Genomic DNA, 13,426 nt, shown 5'->3' with positions numbered 1-13,426 from the left:
TATAATATTACATATAAGATTTTTCTTTTATCATAACACAATAACGTTTACACATTTACAAGTGATAATATACATCCTTTTCATCAATCCGGCTTTTAGATTGAATCTCTTATCCAGGTGATCAATTAGCTTTGTCCCATATGTTTCTGCTATGTTTTTGGAGGTTCTGTCTGTCGTTCTATTTTGAATCCTGTTTTTGGAGTCATTGTTGTCGTTTTACTTGATTCTGTTGTCTATAACATAGAAAAAATTATACAGATCATATTATAAATTTGAGGACAATGCACTAAAAACCTAGGAAAGCAAATTAAAAAAAGACTAAACATTTAGAGAATTCTGAATTCAGTAGAAAATAGACCTACACACAGTATCATATGCAGACTACATCAAGAAGGCATGTAACAAATAATGTAGTTGTCAATTTTAGTTAAATGTCTTCACAGTTTACTATCAAGTAAAGGAATGATTTAGTATAGTTATACCTTGTATACCATTTGTGATTGTTTACCAAATGACAAAGGTTTTACTAGCCCTGCCTTGCTAAGCTGTCTAATAGCCATTGTTGTACACCCTATACATTATATACACATATATATCATTAATTTTTCACATGATCAACAATTTTGAGAATTGTTTTTGCTTAATTACCTATAGTGACGGTATATCTAAGAGGCGTAAATATTTTATAAAGGAGATATGCTAAGGCCCAGTTTCCAACAGTAGAATCTTTTGCTTTGTCTATATACTTCTTACTAAAATGCATGAGCTCCATGAGGTGTGAAATATCCACTCCACTGAAAGAATAGACATTGCAAAGTATTGTAATCACATGTAATTTTACATGTAATTTATTATATAAATATTATTCGACAGTGCTTACTTTTTGATTGTCACATAGAATATGAGAATCCATCCTATAGAGGTAACTAAATGAACTGGCACTAAAATATGCCAGTAATCCTTGGTCATTTGTTTCATTTTCGCGAACACTGAAAGTTTTTTCATCGGTTCTATTTTCGGGGCATCTCCTTTACTAGCATTCAAGTTACAATAACGCATGACCAGGATATTCTTACCGAATTTATGCCTATATGGCATTTCGTATGTTTTAATATGATTGAGAAACGGGACATAATTGCATGACAGGTTTCTGTAATGTGGATGCCTTTCTGAAATCGACAACGTCGCGATTGTAATTGTAAACGATTGGTAAAGTAATCTTACACGTTAACCTACCGAAAAATTTCAATCTCCAACGCCTTGAATCGGTATATCGTGTAAGACGTGTCGTCTCTAAGAAATTTTTTGTCACCAATATGGGACTGAATCCTAAAGTAGTTGCGAATCTTATGCCCCGGCAAAAAGACACATCCATTTTCGAAAAAACGATTGTAGCTATTTCTAACCAAGAAACTGTGCTTTCAAGTTGTACTGTGAAATAGTTACAGTCCTGAGTTTGTCGAGTTGTACGTCTTCGATAGGTAAATTGGACAGAACTTACCGAAAGATTACTTAGTTTTGCCGGCGTTGGCCTACGCAATGTTTATAAAAATTACGTAAATGTAGTAACAAAAACTCACATGTTTCTCATATCGTTTACTGTAAAAGACTAGTTTGATGATCGAAACGTAACGAATAACAGCAGAGACATCTATCGAATTCTTTATCGTTAATATGCATATAGGCGGAGGTTACATCTGAAAAGATATTTTGGTAGGAAACTTCATAGACAATTGTCGGTTATTATTTTTAAACTAACAACATAAAACAACAAGATCATTTTAAGCATAGTTATAAATAAATTTAATGTAAAATACTAGTGGTACAATATGTAGATAAATGTGACACTTCTTTTGGCATCAATTGCATAGTACAGTTACAAGATACAGGTAAATATCTTATTATGTAGTTGTTCAAAGATCTCATAGAGTATTTACATAATCTCTAATTTGTGTTATATATACAACGATATATTATCTTGTCTTTTTGCTATTAACATATTGAGATTCGCATACTAATCAAAGCCAGTGGGATGAATAACTGTGAGGTGATTTTTCGAGCGCCATTTTGGTACCAGTGGAAAAACAACGCTGAAATAAATTCGAGAAGATCTATAGTTGTGATGTATTATTAGTATATTTCGCAACTAATATTCTATAGAATCTAGTCTCTTCTTATTTTTACCTGTGTCATCGCGATTTGTGATCCAACCAACAACAGGTTCCATTTCATTTTGTCGTTTTAGCCATTTATTTAGGGGCTCGAAATATCTTAATATAGCACTAGCATCCATTCTGTTTGTTCTACCTCTTGTCATTTGTCGTACCACATCTTTCCAAGATCTGGACGAACCAATTGATAGCACATCGCTGAAAAAATAAGAAATGAAGGGAGAATATATTTTCTATACTTTTTTTCTATTATCATTTGTTTACACATACGATAATAATCTCCCAGCTTCTCTTGATCTATAAAAATCACAAGTATGTAAATCACCAGTGTGGCCTGCTATTTCACATAAAGATTCGAACAATTGAAATTGCAAGACAACACCAACAAAATATCTAAAAATAAGATCATATAAATATTAGAATTTATTAAATTGGTATATTAATATCCATTATTTAATAAATAAATTTAATAAAAAATTTCTAATTTCTAAAATTAATTTCTTTAATTTCTAATTTAATAAAAGCTCTTTTATACTTGGCATAAAGAGCGTCAGCTGGGATATGATACTTCGATCCAGGATCAAAATCTCTTTCAGATCGTGGTACTGGAGGCACAATTCCTTGATACTGCAATCTTAATTCCCACCATTTATTTGTCATATCCGTAACACCCTCGTTGAATACACGCCACCTCCACTTTTAACATAAAAGGACAGAGATGTATTCACAGTTTCAAAAAGACATCGCACTTGCAAATAAAATATTATAAAACCTCATCAACTATGTACGCAAATGGCATGTAGGCAACTTTACGAAGTGCCATTAACATCAAGAAATTGATATCGCTTCCATAATCATCCGTAGAATTATCATGTAATTCGAGTTTACTTAAATGTTGAGGGGTGAACACGGAAAGCTCAATGGCGTCACTGACTGCTTCGAAAAATCCTAATTTACACAAGATTGGTATTTACTGAATCATTCAACTTTTATTATCACAATGATAATTCTTTTTGTTACCTGGAATTGCCTCGTTTCGAAATAATAATGGTTGATCGCTATATTGTAAGAAGTATTGCAATCGAGCGATCTCATGGTGTGTTGATAGTAAATCTTCCATCGTAACCCTCGTACACTGCTTAATGCTATAAAATTAATCGATTAAATAAATTAAATCATGCTTTATCAATAATGATAAATACCTGTAATTCATCCTATTGCAAAAATCCCAAGCACTGGGAGTACACTTGACTTCCCTGTCGATAGGCTTCTCAAACATCGAGAATCTCCAGAATTCAGGTGGCATTGGCTTCATTCCAAGAGAAGTAAAGAATTCCTCTGCTATTTGGAACATCCTGGAATATTTTCTTTGTTAATATCGTAATATATCAATTAATATTAATCATTTAAGCATTATTATCGTAATATTACCTCAACGGTGTGAATCTTCGAATCATCATTTCCAAAGTGACGTCTAATTTTTTACTTGCTGGAAATGGCTGTACTAGGTCGAAGAGATCTTCCCAATTTTGTGCCCACATATTTCCTAAAATATGCGCCGGAATTGGTCCATCCCTTCTTATTTTATCGCCATATCTTTCGAATAATTTCGTTCTTACATAAGTAAAGAGATTTTTGTACAAATGCGTGATCGCTGACATTACGTCTGCTGTGTTCTGTCGAAAGTATTCGTCTTCAAACAATTCTCTCATTTGATCACCTGCATCCTCAAACCCTAAGTCGGAAGATACTTTTAAAATATGGATTTTTTTCTAAGAAAATTTTCTATGCAATTACATATAATTTTATTCACCATTTAGTCTAGCAGCTTGATTTGCTAGTTGAATGTATCTCATGTATTTATTTTTAAGTTGAGGCCCAGTAGCTTCATGCCAAGCATGCCAATAATATAATAATTCATCATAGTCCTTAGATTTTGCCATTATTTTATTCACATCTAAGAAATATGCATTTATTTATTTGATATTTACAATTTGTTGATTATTACGTGGATGAGTAAACTAACCATGGTCTAAATTCAGGTCACAATTTGTTCCTATCGTTCTGTAAGGACACACCCTTGTTCGCACATATATTTCCTTCATTTCGAGAATCAGACTGTGCAACTGAAAATCATTAATATTTCCGTCGTTTTGAGTTTTCACGAGATAATATTCTAATATTTACCTCATTAAATTTGTCATCTGTCAAAGAATTTCGTCCCCTGATAGCGATCATCTTGAGTTCCCTTTTAGCGAAGGGATCTCCTATTCGACTCCAAGCGAAACTGACAGCCTTGCGCCACGAAATTCGGTCAAATTTCAACTTCAAAGTCTGTTCTTCTATCTGATAAAGCAAAAATAATGAAATTTCTGACAAATTATTTCTGACAATTGAATATTTTTAGAAAAGATTTTTTTTGGGAAGATCTGTGTACCATTCTTCGACGATTTTCTTCAGTAACATTTGTTGCAAAATTCCATTGCGCTGTCATTACTCTCGTGCACATTGCAGAAGCTTCACTGTCATATTCTCGAAGAAATTGTACAGCATCCCCTAAATTCACGTTCATACCCTAAATTCAATTTAAAAGGAGATGAAACAAAACTTCAATATATACATCGAAGCAAAATCATGTTCTTTCTTCTGTAACCAAACTGCAGTATAATAAAATTTGCAATGCTACTTCATACTTTTAACCGTGAAAATGGTTACAAAGAACATTCCTACTGACCCAGATAGCGTGATCATATGATTCAAGGCCTAATTAGAATTTTAAATGCAGCTTTGATCTAATATTCCCCAGGGGATAATAAGTCTCCCTCCAACCGTGTCAAGTAGGCTTCTATCAAAGTGTATCATCGCCAAAATACCGTTAATGTGATTTATAAACAACAATGAAGTAGAAAACACCGAAATCATAATTCATTTCCTTACCTCTAAATACTTGCTACAGCTTCTCTGCATAAGAGAACAAATAATCACTATACCAATCAATTTCCTGAGAATCCTCATTTTTGTCATAGTTAAAGTGGAGCCAAAAATAAGACAAATAAAGTGCAAGTGTCGTTGATCTCTTTCGAAATCGTTTTTCATTCTCACGGGAAATAAAATGCAGTTAGAAAGTCAGGATGTTGATCAATCGGCTCTTCATGCACCACTGAGCATATTATTCTTGCCATTTCACTGTCTGCCTTTTATGCTTCAAAAAATTGTCTTTTACACGATACTAATAAAAATGAAAAAATCTTTTTCACGATGATTCATTGACACAACAAGCGTAATCTTTCACTTCCTTTTACGATTGAAACACTGTTAGAAACTTTCGATTCCATTGTAAAACGCAATCTTCGATACCATCGTCCCACATAAGGAAAGTTCATTAGGTTCGATAAAGAGACTTTTGAAGTTTTTAATAAGGAATTACTTAAATTATTTGCAGGAAAAATTTCGATAAGTACTGTTTGCCAATTAGCAGTTGATCGAACATTCGGTACGTCGATGTTGTCGTCGCAAAACTGAATCACCACAGAAAGAGAGACAGGTCTTCCGGACGGATATTCCACGGGCGAAAAGAGGAAGGGACAGGCATCGTCGGTGCGTGAAGCGTGACCACCCGACATACCGTAGCACACGCCAAAATCCTATCTTCAACCCGATTCATATTTCTTAATGCATTTACAAGAATGCACGAATACAGCTTAGAATGAACGGAGAAGCCGAAGATTTTTCTTTTTATGGGACAGAGTTGCTAATTTCTCTTTTCAGCTAAATTTTTTTTTGTATCATACATTTTACATTTACAGTAACACTATCGAAAAATTTATAAATCCACCTTGCATCCCATAGTTGAAAAACAAATTTTAATAATAAAGTTTTCGTTTTATTTGAAAATCACTTATTATATATCTTTCGTGAAAGATTTAAAAAATATGCTGTCTTTGAAATTAGAAAATTGGTTACTTTAAAATATAAAGGTTGAGTGTAAATTTCTTGGACTTGAAACGATTTCAAAAATTAGTTATTAAAAATTGCCGAACGATGCTTTCGGTTCGTTGAGTATCTAAACAATTTTTTTCAAACAATTTGTGTTTTATGGAAAGTACTGGTGTCATGGAAAGTGGATGATCGTTCCATGTTTCCTTCGTCTTCTAAACAAGCACCGTAACTCCAATTATCCGGTGGCGTAACCAGTGACTATATGGGACCGCCGTAATTTTTTTACAGATATAATTGCATCCACGTCTCCTAGCGAAGATCTCTGCGTTCGACCAGTGGAAACAATTTTAAGGTCCTCGAGCGAGGTGATGGGAAAAGTAGGTAAAAATTTTAAAAAGTTATTGGGTATCTCGTGTCCGATATTTTCTTCCCCCTTGTACTAAAGTAATATATCAAACCAATAGATGAGTGTCAAATTAGATAAAATTGTACTGTGACTTACTGTCTTCGCCTGGCTTCATCGTCCATATGAGATTTCTTTCTAATCTGAGACTGTTTTTTATACTCCTCAAATATTATCTTCTCGATATTCCTACGTCTCTGCAGTAATTTATAAGTTTTGTCTAATTCCTCGCATTCTACTTGTATGCGGACAAATTCTAAAATATCTGGTGCCTAAAAATAATATCTTTTATTACAAACAATCTCATTAATCTATTTATTTTATCATAGAATCTTATCAATGAACAAAAGTGAAAATTTACGATATGATTATCCATGAAACTCAATAAATTTTGCAATTTCTTGTTCAGCCGTTTCACTTTAACTTCAACGACCCGCTGCTCGATCTTTAACTCTTTAATCTGATCCTGTTTCGTTATAATTTCGCTCTTCACCTCATTCAATTTACGCAACAGATCTTCCAGTTTCTGTTTGTGTTGCGTCAGTTTCAGATGGTAGTACCCTGTTACGAATACAATGTACGGACCTAATCTTATACAAGATCTTACACTCGTTCAAGATCGATCACCTGCGATCCTCTTCATATCTATCACGTACAGGTTCTTTTCTTCGAGCATCTTTGCGTAATCCTGGTTCTCGATGCTTAATTTCTCGAAGTCAACGGCGTGAAGTAACTCGCCTAGTTCCTTCCTCTGAGCAAGCTGCTGTCTAGCCTTTCTGATCAGCATTCTCAATGTAGCGCTCTTCAATCTTAGCCTCTCTAGTATCGTGTTCGCCGATCTCAGCCATTCTTCGATGAATCTTCGCGAGAAGTCGCGCGTGAAAAATGCATTCACAATACGGTGGTAGATTCTGAAACACGTGCAATCACCTGATCACTCGTTCGGCAGGAATCTTCCCTGTTATAGAGTCCACGCCCTCTACAACCACTTCCGATTCGAACTCTGCCGTCGATTCATGCGCCTCGCTGATCCGAATTTCGATTTCCTCGATCTTTGCCCTCATGGTTGCTTTCTTCTTTCGCACGAACACTTGCATCTGTTCCAGTTTCCGTTTCATCTCCTCCACTTCCTTTCTTGCCATAAACATCCGATGCGCTATTGTGATTCTGATGGGATGAAAGTGTGGTTCGATAAAGAATTTTTATGATGTTTAAAGCATTCGAGACCGGAGTAGTTTGATAAGATTGTTCAAAGCGGCCGAGTGGTTTCTCCAGTTATAGTCAATTCTAGTAGTGAAATATTCATCTTTCATTTGATCTTAGAACCGATGGATAGTTTATACTTTGGACACCTTATTCTACAATTAATTTTTTAATAACCCTTTTAGTTGCAATCCGAGATTTGGCTGATAACTAAATCTTTATAAATTCCACAATTCATTTTTCAGTGATTTTTTTTACTTGAAATCTAAGGATTTACGGATAAAATAAATATCTTTGCAAATTTTCTACTTTACAATTAATTTTCCAATGACATTTTTCAGATGGTCCTGAAATTTTTTAGATAACCCGATCATTGAGTACTCAATCCTTGTGGAGAGCTACAGCATGATTATATATACATAGATCACCGGCCTCGAATGAATTTACTTGATATTCTGACTTCGGGCTATCGCCTGTAGTTCCCATTGTCATGATGCTTGTTGTTCCTAATCGATTTACGGACGGCATGCTGACAATGCTAGGTGTACTAACAACACTATGTCTGCCAGGGTCATGGAAATTTATTACGCTTTCTCGGAAGCTCATACGCGATGATCTTGGCAATAAATGTGCTGTAACTTTTCTTGTGATTTTTGCTCTGTCCAGGACATTCTTGATGGCTTGATAAGAATTTTGGACGATTGATAAATTTTCTTTATGAACTCAATTCGAAATTTAATTTAAGTTAACAAAGATTTATAGAGATACTACTCTTTACTTTTGAGACTGTGAGGATCTTGTCGGCTCAGGTACCGCTCATACATGTCGTTTTCTAGGGTCAACATCCAGATTTCTTGCAAGAGGTCACTGTGCATTTGATGCAAGTCATCAAGATTCATAACTATAATCGAAGATTAAGAGAGTTGTAATCGTTCAGATTAAAAGTGGAGAACGTTGGCTGACATGCACCATCGAAACTTATGTCATCGTCGTGTCTCTGGATCATTCGGGATCCGATACTGAATATACTCTCCCGCATCGACATTGTGATCAATAATTCATTTATTAAATAAATAACAAGAATGTAGGATGAGGATCTGAGGTTAGAATTTTTCTCTTTCTTTCGTGGCCTGAATCGAACTCAAAAAGGAAATACTTTCTTCTTTTGCTATGTTCAAACGTTTAATTGTAAAATTTGAATACGGTGATTTTAATGCACGGTCATTCGTATGTACAAAGTGTAACAAAGTTCTGTGGTGCGTGAAACAACAAAAACATAGTGTAGAAATAATCCATCATATATTGTGCTACATGTCTGCATCTTCATCGAGAAGCGTTTCCTTTCCAATTTCTATCTCGTCGATGCATAAAGAGTATGTTATTCCAATATTTTTCTGACCAGAACTGTAAGTTCTAATCGATGCTGGGAGATCTCCTACCGTAAATAAGATTTCTGCACCGTCATCGGTAAATTCATTCTAGAATGGAATGTTCAATTATGATTTGTTTCAATTATAAGACAATTCATTCTTTTTACCTCAGTCTCGGTCTGTTGGCCATTCACCCAAACGTTTTGAGTTTGTTTATCTGCAAAAGAAATATTATTATTTTCATCTTTTTATCAGATAGAAAAATTGCAATTAGCAAAATAGTTACCTAGAACTATTCTATATTCTTCGTTTCTAACATTAGCCAACCAGGTTTCCAAGATTTTCGACTGAGATCGCACAAAGCTTTTGTAAGGTTTCCCATTCACCCATAACGAGTAAGAATATTTCAAACCTACATATATTTTATCGCATAATAAATATTTAATTTAAATAAGAAGCTTGTTATTTTGAAATGTGCTCACCTCGGATTGGATCGATTCTAATTACGAATTTATTATCGTTGAAAGTGAAAACTTCGTCTCCAACTAAATGAAACATCCAATCTCTGTAAATTATCTTTTCGCCATCAACCTTCACCAATCGACGACCCGTTGCCGTACCATGTTCGAATTCTATCACGTGATTTCCATCGCTTAAGGGAACGCTCCATTTTGCAGTTGGTTCCTCCAACGATTCCAAAGTGTGCAAACTTCTGAAAAAGTTTTTATACTCAGGGTTATTTTAGTACCATTCTAAGGATATCTAAGATTATCTAAAGATTATTTTACAGTCATTCGAAGTCTGATTGAAAGTATGATATTAAAAATATGTAGTTTCAAAATTATATACCACAAAATCCGCACAATCTATCTGATTATCCAATGATATAATTTTAATGATATAATGTGAAATGCACTGGATTACTCAAAGGTTTATAGATTGATTAAATGAACGAATTAAGTTATATCATGTCAGGATAAAGATACAATCCTATTTTAGTATACATGATATTATTGATCTAATTTCTGTCCCTCTGTAATGCCTATCATAGTATGTAATGTAGAGTCTAAATCGTAGACTATTAGTTAATGTGTTCTTTAGATAAAAAAAAGATAAAAGCTATTACTGTGTATTATTTTGTTTATATACATGGAGAAATCTTTTTAAAAACATAAAATTTTCTTAGTTTTTACTTACTTTAACAGCATAGCAGCCATGTTTTCTTGATACTTGCTCTACCTTCACCTGTACTGGTCTCTTTATTGATCGAATTTCCTACGACTATTTCACGGATCGATAATCCAGCTATTCTACGTCATAGTATGTTGCATCGCAACAAAACTCTAATCAAGTTTAATTTTCAAATAAACATGTTCAAAGAAATGAAATAGAACTGTGAACAATTAATACACAACAATTTATTTATTATCTGTAATTCTTACATATTATATTCTTTTATTATTCTACACACTATCTTACAATAGACATGATAAACAATTTCCAAATTATAATTTTAGATATCGTAAACTTAATTATATTGTACTAGAAAATAAAATTATTGAGTAATAGGAGGTAACAATTTTCCCGAACACGGTCCAAATCCGATTCTATACCCATCACCAAGGCAGTAACCTACAAAACAATGTTCAACTGTCAATAATTTTGTAGCTATGTACAGCTTCTATTATTTAAACGAAAATAGCGAACGTACCGCGTATAATCACTTCGTCACCATCTTGCAGAAACTTCCGGTTAGTCCCATCTTTTAACGGTATAGGTCGAGTGCCTTTCCAAGAGAGCTCGAGCATGGAACCATAGGAATCATCAGCCTGAAATATACGACGATTCGATGGAACAGTGTACCTTGGACATCGACGATTTAATTGGCAGATAATGAATAAGAATTTAGGACGCACCTCGCCACTTATCGTACCGGAAGCCATTAAGTCACCCGGATTGATATTGCATCCGGTTACGGTGTGGTGAGCTAATTGTTGTCGGGGTGTCCAGTACTGGTATTTATAGTTACTGCGACAGACAGTAGTAACGATACCATCTGGAGCTAGAAATTATAAAATAAAGGAAGAGACGCATGCAAAGATTGCAAATGCAATGTTTTAAAATATCATTATGAAATAAAAATCTCGTAAATTCAGCTTACTTTTAATGTCAACTTCTAATTTAATATCAAAGTTACAAGGTTCGCTATGCTGTAGATAGGGAAATGGGGTTGGATCTTGTGGCACATTAGGTACTTTGAAAGGCTGTAAAGCCTCCATGGTGACTACCCATGGAGAAATTGTGGTTCCGAAATTTTTTGCTCCGAAAGGTCCCAGTGGAACGTATTCCCATTTTTGAATGTCTCTTGCTGTAATTATTTTTTCGATTAATCATGTTTTTTCTACTTCATTTTAGTATCCTCTTCTATGTGAAGATCATAAAAAGAAATTATAAGATTTATGAAGAATTACCACTCCAGTCGTTCATAGCGACCATTCCGAAGATATGGTCATAAGCTTTGGATGCTGAAACGGCGTCACCTAAATTTGTAGGAGGTCCAACAAAGAAGGCTACTTCCAATTCGAAGTCCATTAATCTAGAAGGGCCGAACGCTGGAGGCGCACCCTCTACAGGAAGTGTCTGACCATGAGGTCTCCTTATCGGCGTGCCAGAAACGACGACTGAGCTTGCTCTTCCATGGTAAGCAACTGGCAAATGTTTCCTGCAGGTGTACCAGATCTATTACGATTCTTTGGAATATTTTTTATTTTTATAAATGCAGTTAAAGATATGTAATCCTTTAAATATTTTAACGAATGCTTATATTTTCTTTATCTTTAATTTTTTGATTTCTTATAGCTGTGATTAATTTAAAAACAATTGATTACCAATTTGGCATCAGAGCATTTTCCTTTCCACGGAACATTGTGCCTACATTTGTAGCGTGATGAATGGAAGAATAAAAATCTGTATAATCACCAATCTTTGCCGGTAGATGCATCGTTGCTTCATTCTGTTTTACAAATACCCTGAAAAGTGGAGTAGTTTGTAAAATATGTGATTTGTTCGTTTTTATTGGAAGAGAAACAGAGCAATTTTTATTTTACTTCGAACGAGTATTTGGTTCTTGTAGTGTAGGATTACTGGTTGATAACAAATCTTGAAGTTTGGTTCTGGCCTCCAGCCAACTAGGTCTTCCCAAGGCCATAAAATCATTGAGGCAATCATGATGAAATACATCTTGATTATTTCTTAGCAATGGTCCATCGAACAGATGTGAAATAGCGGATAGATCTAAAATTTCGTTGCCTATTGCTACTCCTATTCTCTTTTTAGGCTGCAAGATTTGAAACTTATCGTAGTACAGTATGTTATCAACATTCGATAATATAGTTTGGCAGTAGGTACAATTAATAATTCAAATATAAAAGAAGTGTAATAACGTTTTATCAGTTCTTCACGAAACCAGTACATAACTTTTTTAAACAATCTAGATGATCAATTTCAATGAAAATTAATTAGAAAAATATTATACGAGTTTAGTCGTTGTGTGATATGTAACAAGTTGTTGGAAGTGTATAAAAATAGACAGATTTAAAAAAATTCAAACTGAAAATGTAGAAAATCGATCTAATCGTTAAAATACTATCTTATTGCTATTCATAAATACGTTTGGAAATACGCGCCTTCGATTCTACCTGTTATTATCCAAACCACATGTAGATGGCACTTTACTTAACTAACACTCCGATGTTTTACTTATATCGATGAAACAATTGTTTTTGAATGACAACCATATTATATTAATTTTGTATTATATCAATTGTTTGCAACAATCGTTATCATGATAAATAATATCAATAAAAAAACTTTTCTTCTATACCCACATAACCTACAAACTTTCTTCTAACTTTGCTATCGTTCTAATTTATATCTATGCCTATGATGTACTAGAACATGTCACTTACGTTGCTTTTTGTAGAAAAGACACCGTAAGGGAGATTTTCAATTGGAAAATCACAGTTTAGAGGATACTCCACGAAAGACTTCATGATCACGATTGCTTTGAACGACTGAGTCAAAACATCACATCAAAATGTAGATATATGATAACGCGTAGAAGCTTGTCAAGGTCGACCGGCCACCATAAGATAATTTATTCACCTGTTTACGAACAAGCCTCCGGTCTAACTGGTTCCTAATTTTTCTTACCGTGTTTTCTCTTTTTCCTAGAAAACTCTGCATACCAAAGAATTAATATATTAAGTAGTTCACTGAGCAACTCTGAGATCTTCAGGTTTATAAATTTGTTATTAAATGTGAAAAAATAATTATTTTCG

The 13,426-nt window shown here is 34.1% G+C and overlaps 5 protein-coding genes across 10 annotated transcripts; all 5 read right to left on the bottom strand.

Annotated features, from left to right (window-relative positions):
• Window positions 1–7: 7 nt before the first annotated feature.
• Window positions 8–1,656, bottom strand: LOC126922605 (protein FAM210A). 4 transcript variants are annotated; one of them, XM_050735390.1, is made up of 7 exons: window positions 1,502–1,656; window positions 1,237–1,431; window positions 881–1,169; window positions 649–794; window positions 483–571; window positions 363–381; window positions 8–233 (listed from the first exon to the last, which is right to left on the bottom strand). In XM_050735390.1, the coding sequence occupies exons 2-7, from the start codon at window positions 1,373–1,375 to the stop codon at window positions 217–219; spliced, it is 699 nt and encodes a 232-aa protein (XP_050591347.1). In that variant the 5' UTR covers window positions 1,376–1,431; window positions 1,502–1,656; the 3' UTR covers window positions 8–216. The 4 variants fall into 4 exon arrangements, with proteins under 4 accessions (XP_050591347.1, XP_050591348.1, XP_050591346.1 ...); XM_050735391.1 differs by lacking the exon at window positions 363–381 and having other exon boundaries at window positions 881–989; window positions 1,077–1,169; XM_050735389.1 differs by lacking the exon at window positions 363–381.
• A 123-nt stretch (window positions 1,657–1,779) lies between these two features.
• Window positions 1,780–5,904, bottom strand: LOC126922538 (angiotensin-converting enzyme-like). The gene is made up of 13 exons (XM_050735219.1): window positions 5,109–5,904; window positions 4,609–4,746; window positions 4,359–4,517; window positions 4,198–4,297; window positions 3,985–4,128; window positions 3,603–3,906; window positions 3,374–3,526; window positions 3,192–3,316; window positions 2,944–3,119; window positions 2,707–2,867; window positions 2,442–2,564; window positions 2,185–2,369; window positions 1,780–2,090 (listed from the first exon to the last, which is right to left on the bottom strand). Exons 1-13 carry the CDS (start codon window positions 5,265–5,267, stop codon window positions 1,993–1,995), a joined length of 2,025 nt encoding a protein of 674 aa, XP_050591176.1. The 5' UTR covers window positions 5,268–5,904; the 3' UTR covers window positions 1,780–1,992.
• A 175-nt stretch (window positions 5,905–6,079) lies between these two features.
• On the bottom strand, window positions 6,080–8,849 carry LOC126922771 (coiled-coil domain-containing protein 113). The gene is given in 5 exon segments (XM_050735633.1): window positions 6,080–6,785; window positions 6,875–7,373; window positions 7,444–7,709; window positions 8,164–8,374; window positions 8,488–8,849. Coding segments are annotated over 5 exon segments (1,281 nt in total). The 5' UTR covers window positions 8,616–8,849; the 3' UTR covers window positions 6,080–6,608.
• Window positions 8,850–8,993: 144 nt separating this feature from the next.
• On the bottom strand, window positions 8,994–10,358 carry LOC126922619 (fas apoptotic inhibitory molecule 1). 2 transcript variants are annotated; one of them, XM_050735412.1, is made up of 6 exons: window positions 10,284–10,358; window positions 9,707–9,798; window positions 9,569–9,631; window positions 9,373–9,498; window positions 9,254–9,303; window positions 8,994–9,194 (listed from the first exon to the last, which is right to left on the bottom strand). In XM_050735412.1, exons 1-6 carry the CDS (start codon window positions 10,301–10,303, stop codon window positions 9,024–9,026), a joined length of 522 nt encoding a protein of 173 aa, XP_050591369.1. In that variant the 5' UTR covers window positions 10,304–10,358; the 3' UTR covers window positions 8,994–9,023. The 2 variants fall into 2 exon arrangements, with proteins under 2 accessions (XP_050591369.1, XP_050591368.1); XM_050735411.1 differs by having other exon boundaries at window positions 9,569–9,798.
• A 131-nt stretch (window positions 10,359–10,489) lies between these two features.
• Window positions 10,490–13,222, bottom strand: LOC126922572 (fumarylacetoacetase). 2 transcript variants are annotated; one of them, XM_050735297.1, is made up of 8 exons: window positions 13,055–13,222; window positions 12,194–12,423; window positions 11,975–12,115; window positions 11,558–11,808; window positions 11,248–11,454; window positions 11,003–11,148; window positions 10,798–10,915; window positions 10,490–10,718 (listed from the first exon to the last, which is right to left on the bottom strand). In XM_050735297.1, the coding sequence occupies exons 1-8, from the start codon at window positions 13,136–13,138 to the stop codon at window positions 10,642–10,644; spliced, it is 1,254 nt and encodes a 417-aa protein (XP_050591254.1). In that variant the 5' UTR covers window positions 13,139–13,222; the 3' UTR covers window positions 10,490–10,641. The 2 variants fall into 2 exon arrangements, with proteins under 2 accessions (XP_050591254.1, XP_050591255.1); XM_050735298.1 differs by having other exon boundaries at window positions 12,194–12,380; window positions 13,055–13,203.
• Between the last annotated feature and the right edge of the window lie 204 nt (window positions 13,223–13,426).

The sequence above is a fragment of the Bombus affinis genome, chromosome 12 (genome assembly GCF_024516045.1).
Source record: "Bombus affinis isolate iyBomAffi1 chromosome 12, iyBomAffi1.2, whole genome shotgun sequence".
Lineage (NCBI taxonomy): Eukaryota > Metazoa > Arthropoda > Insecta > Hymenoptera > Apidae > Bombus > Bombus affinis.
The sequence above is the reverse complement of the archived record's forward strand: the minus strand, read 5'-3'. Positions and strand labels throughout refer to the sequence as shown.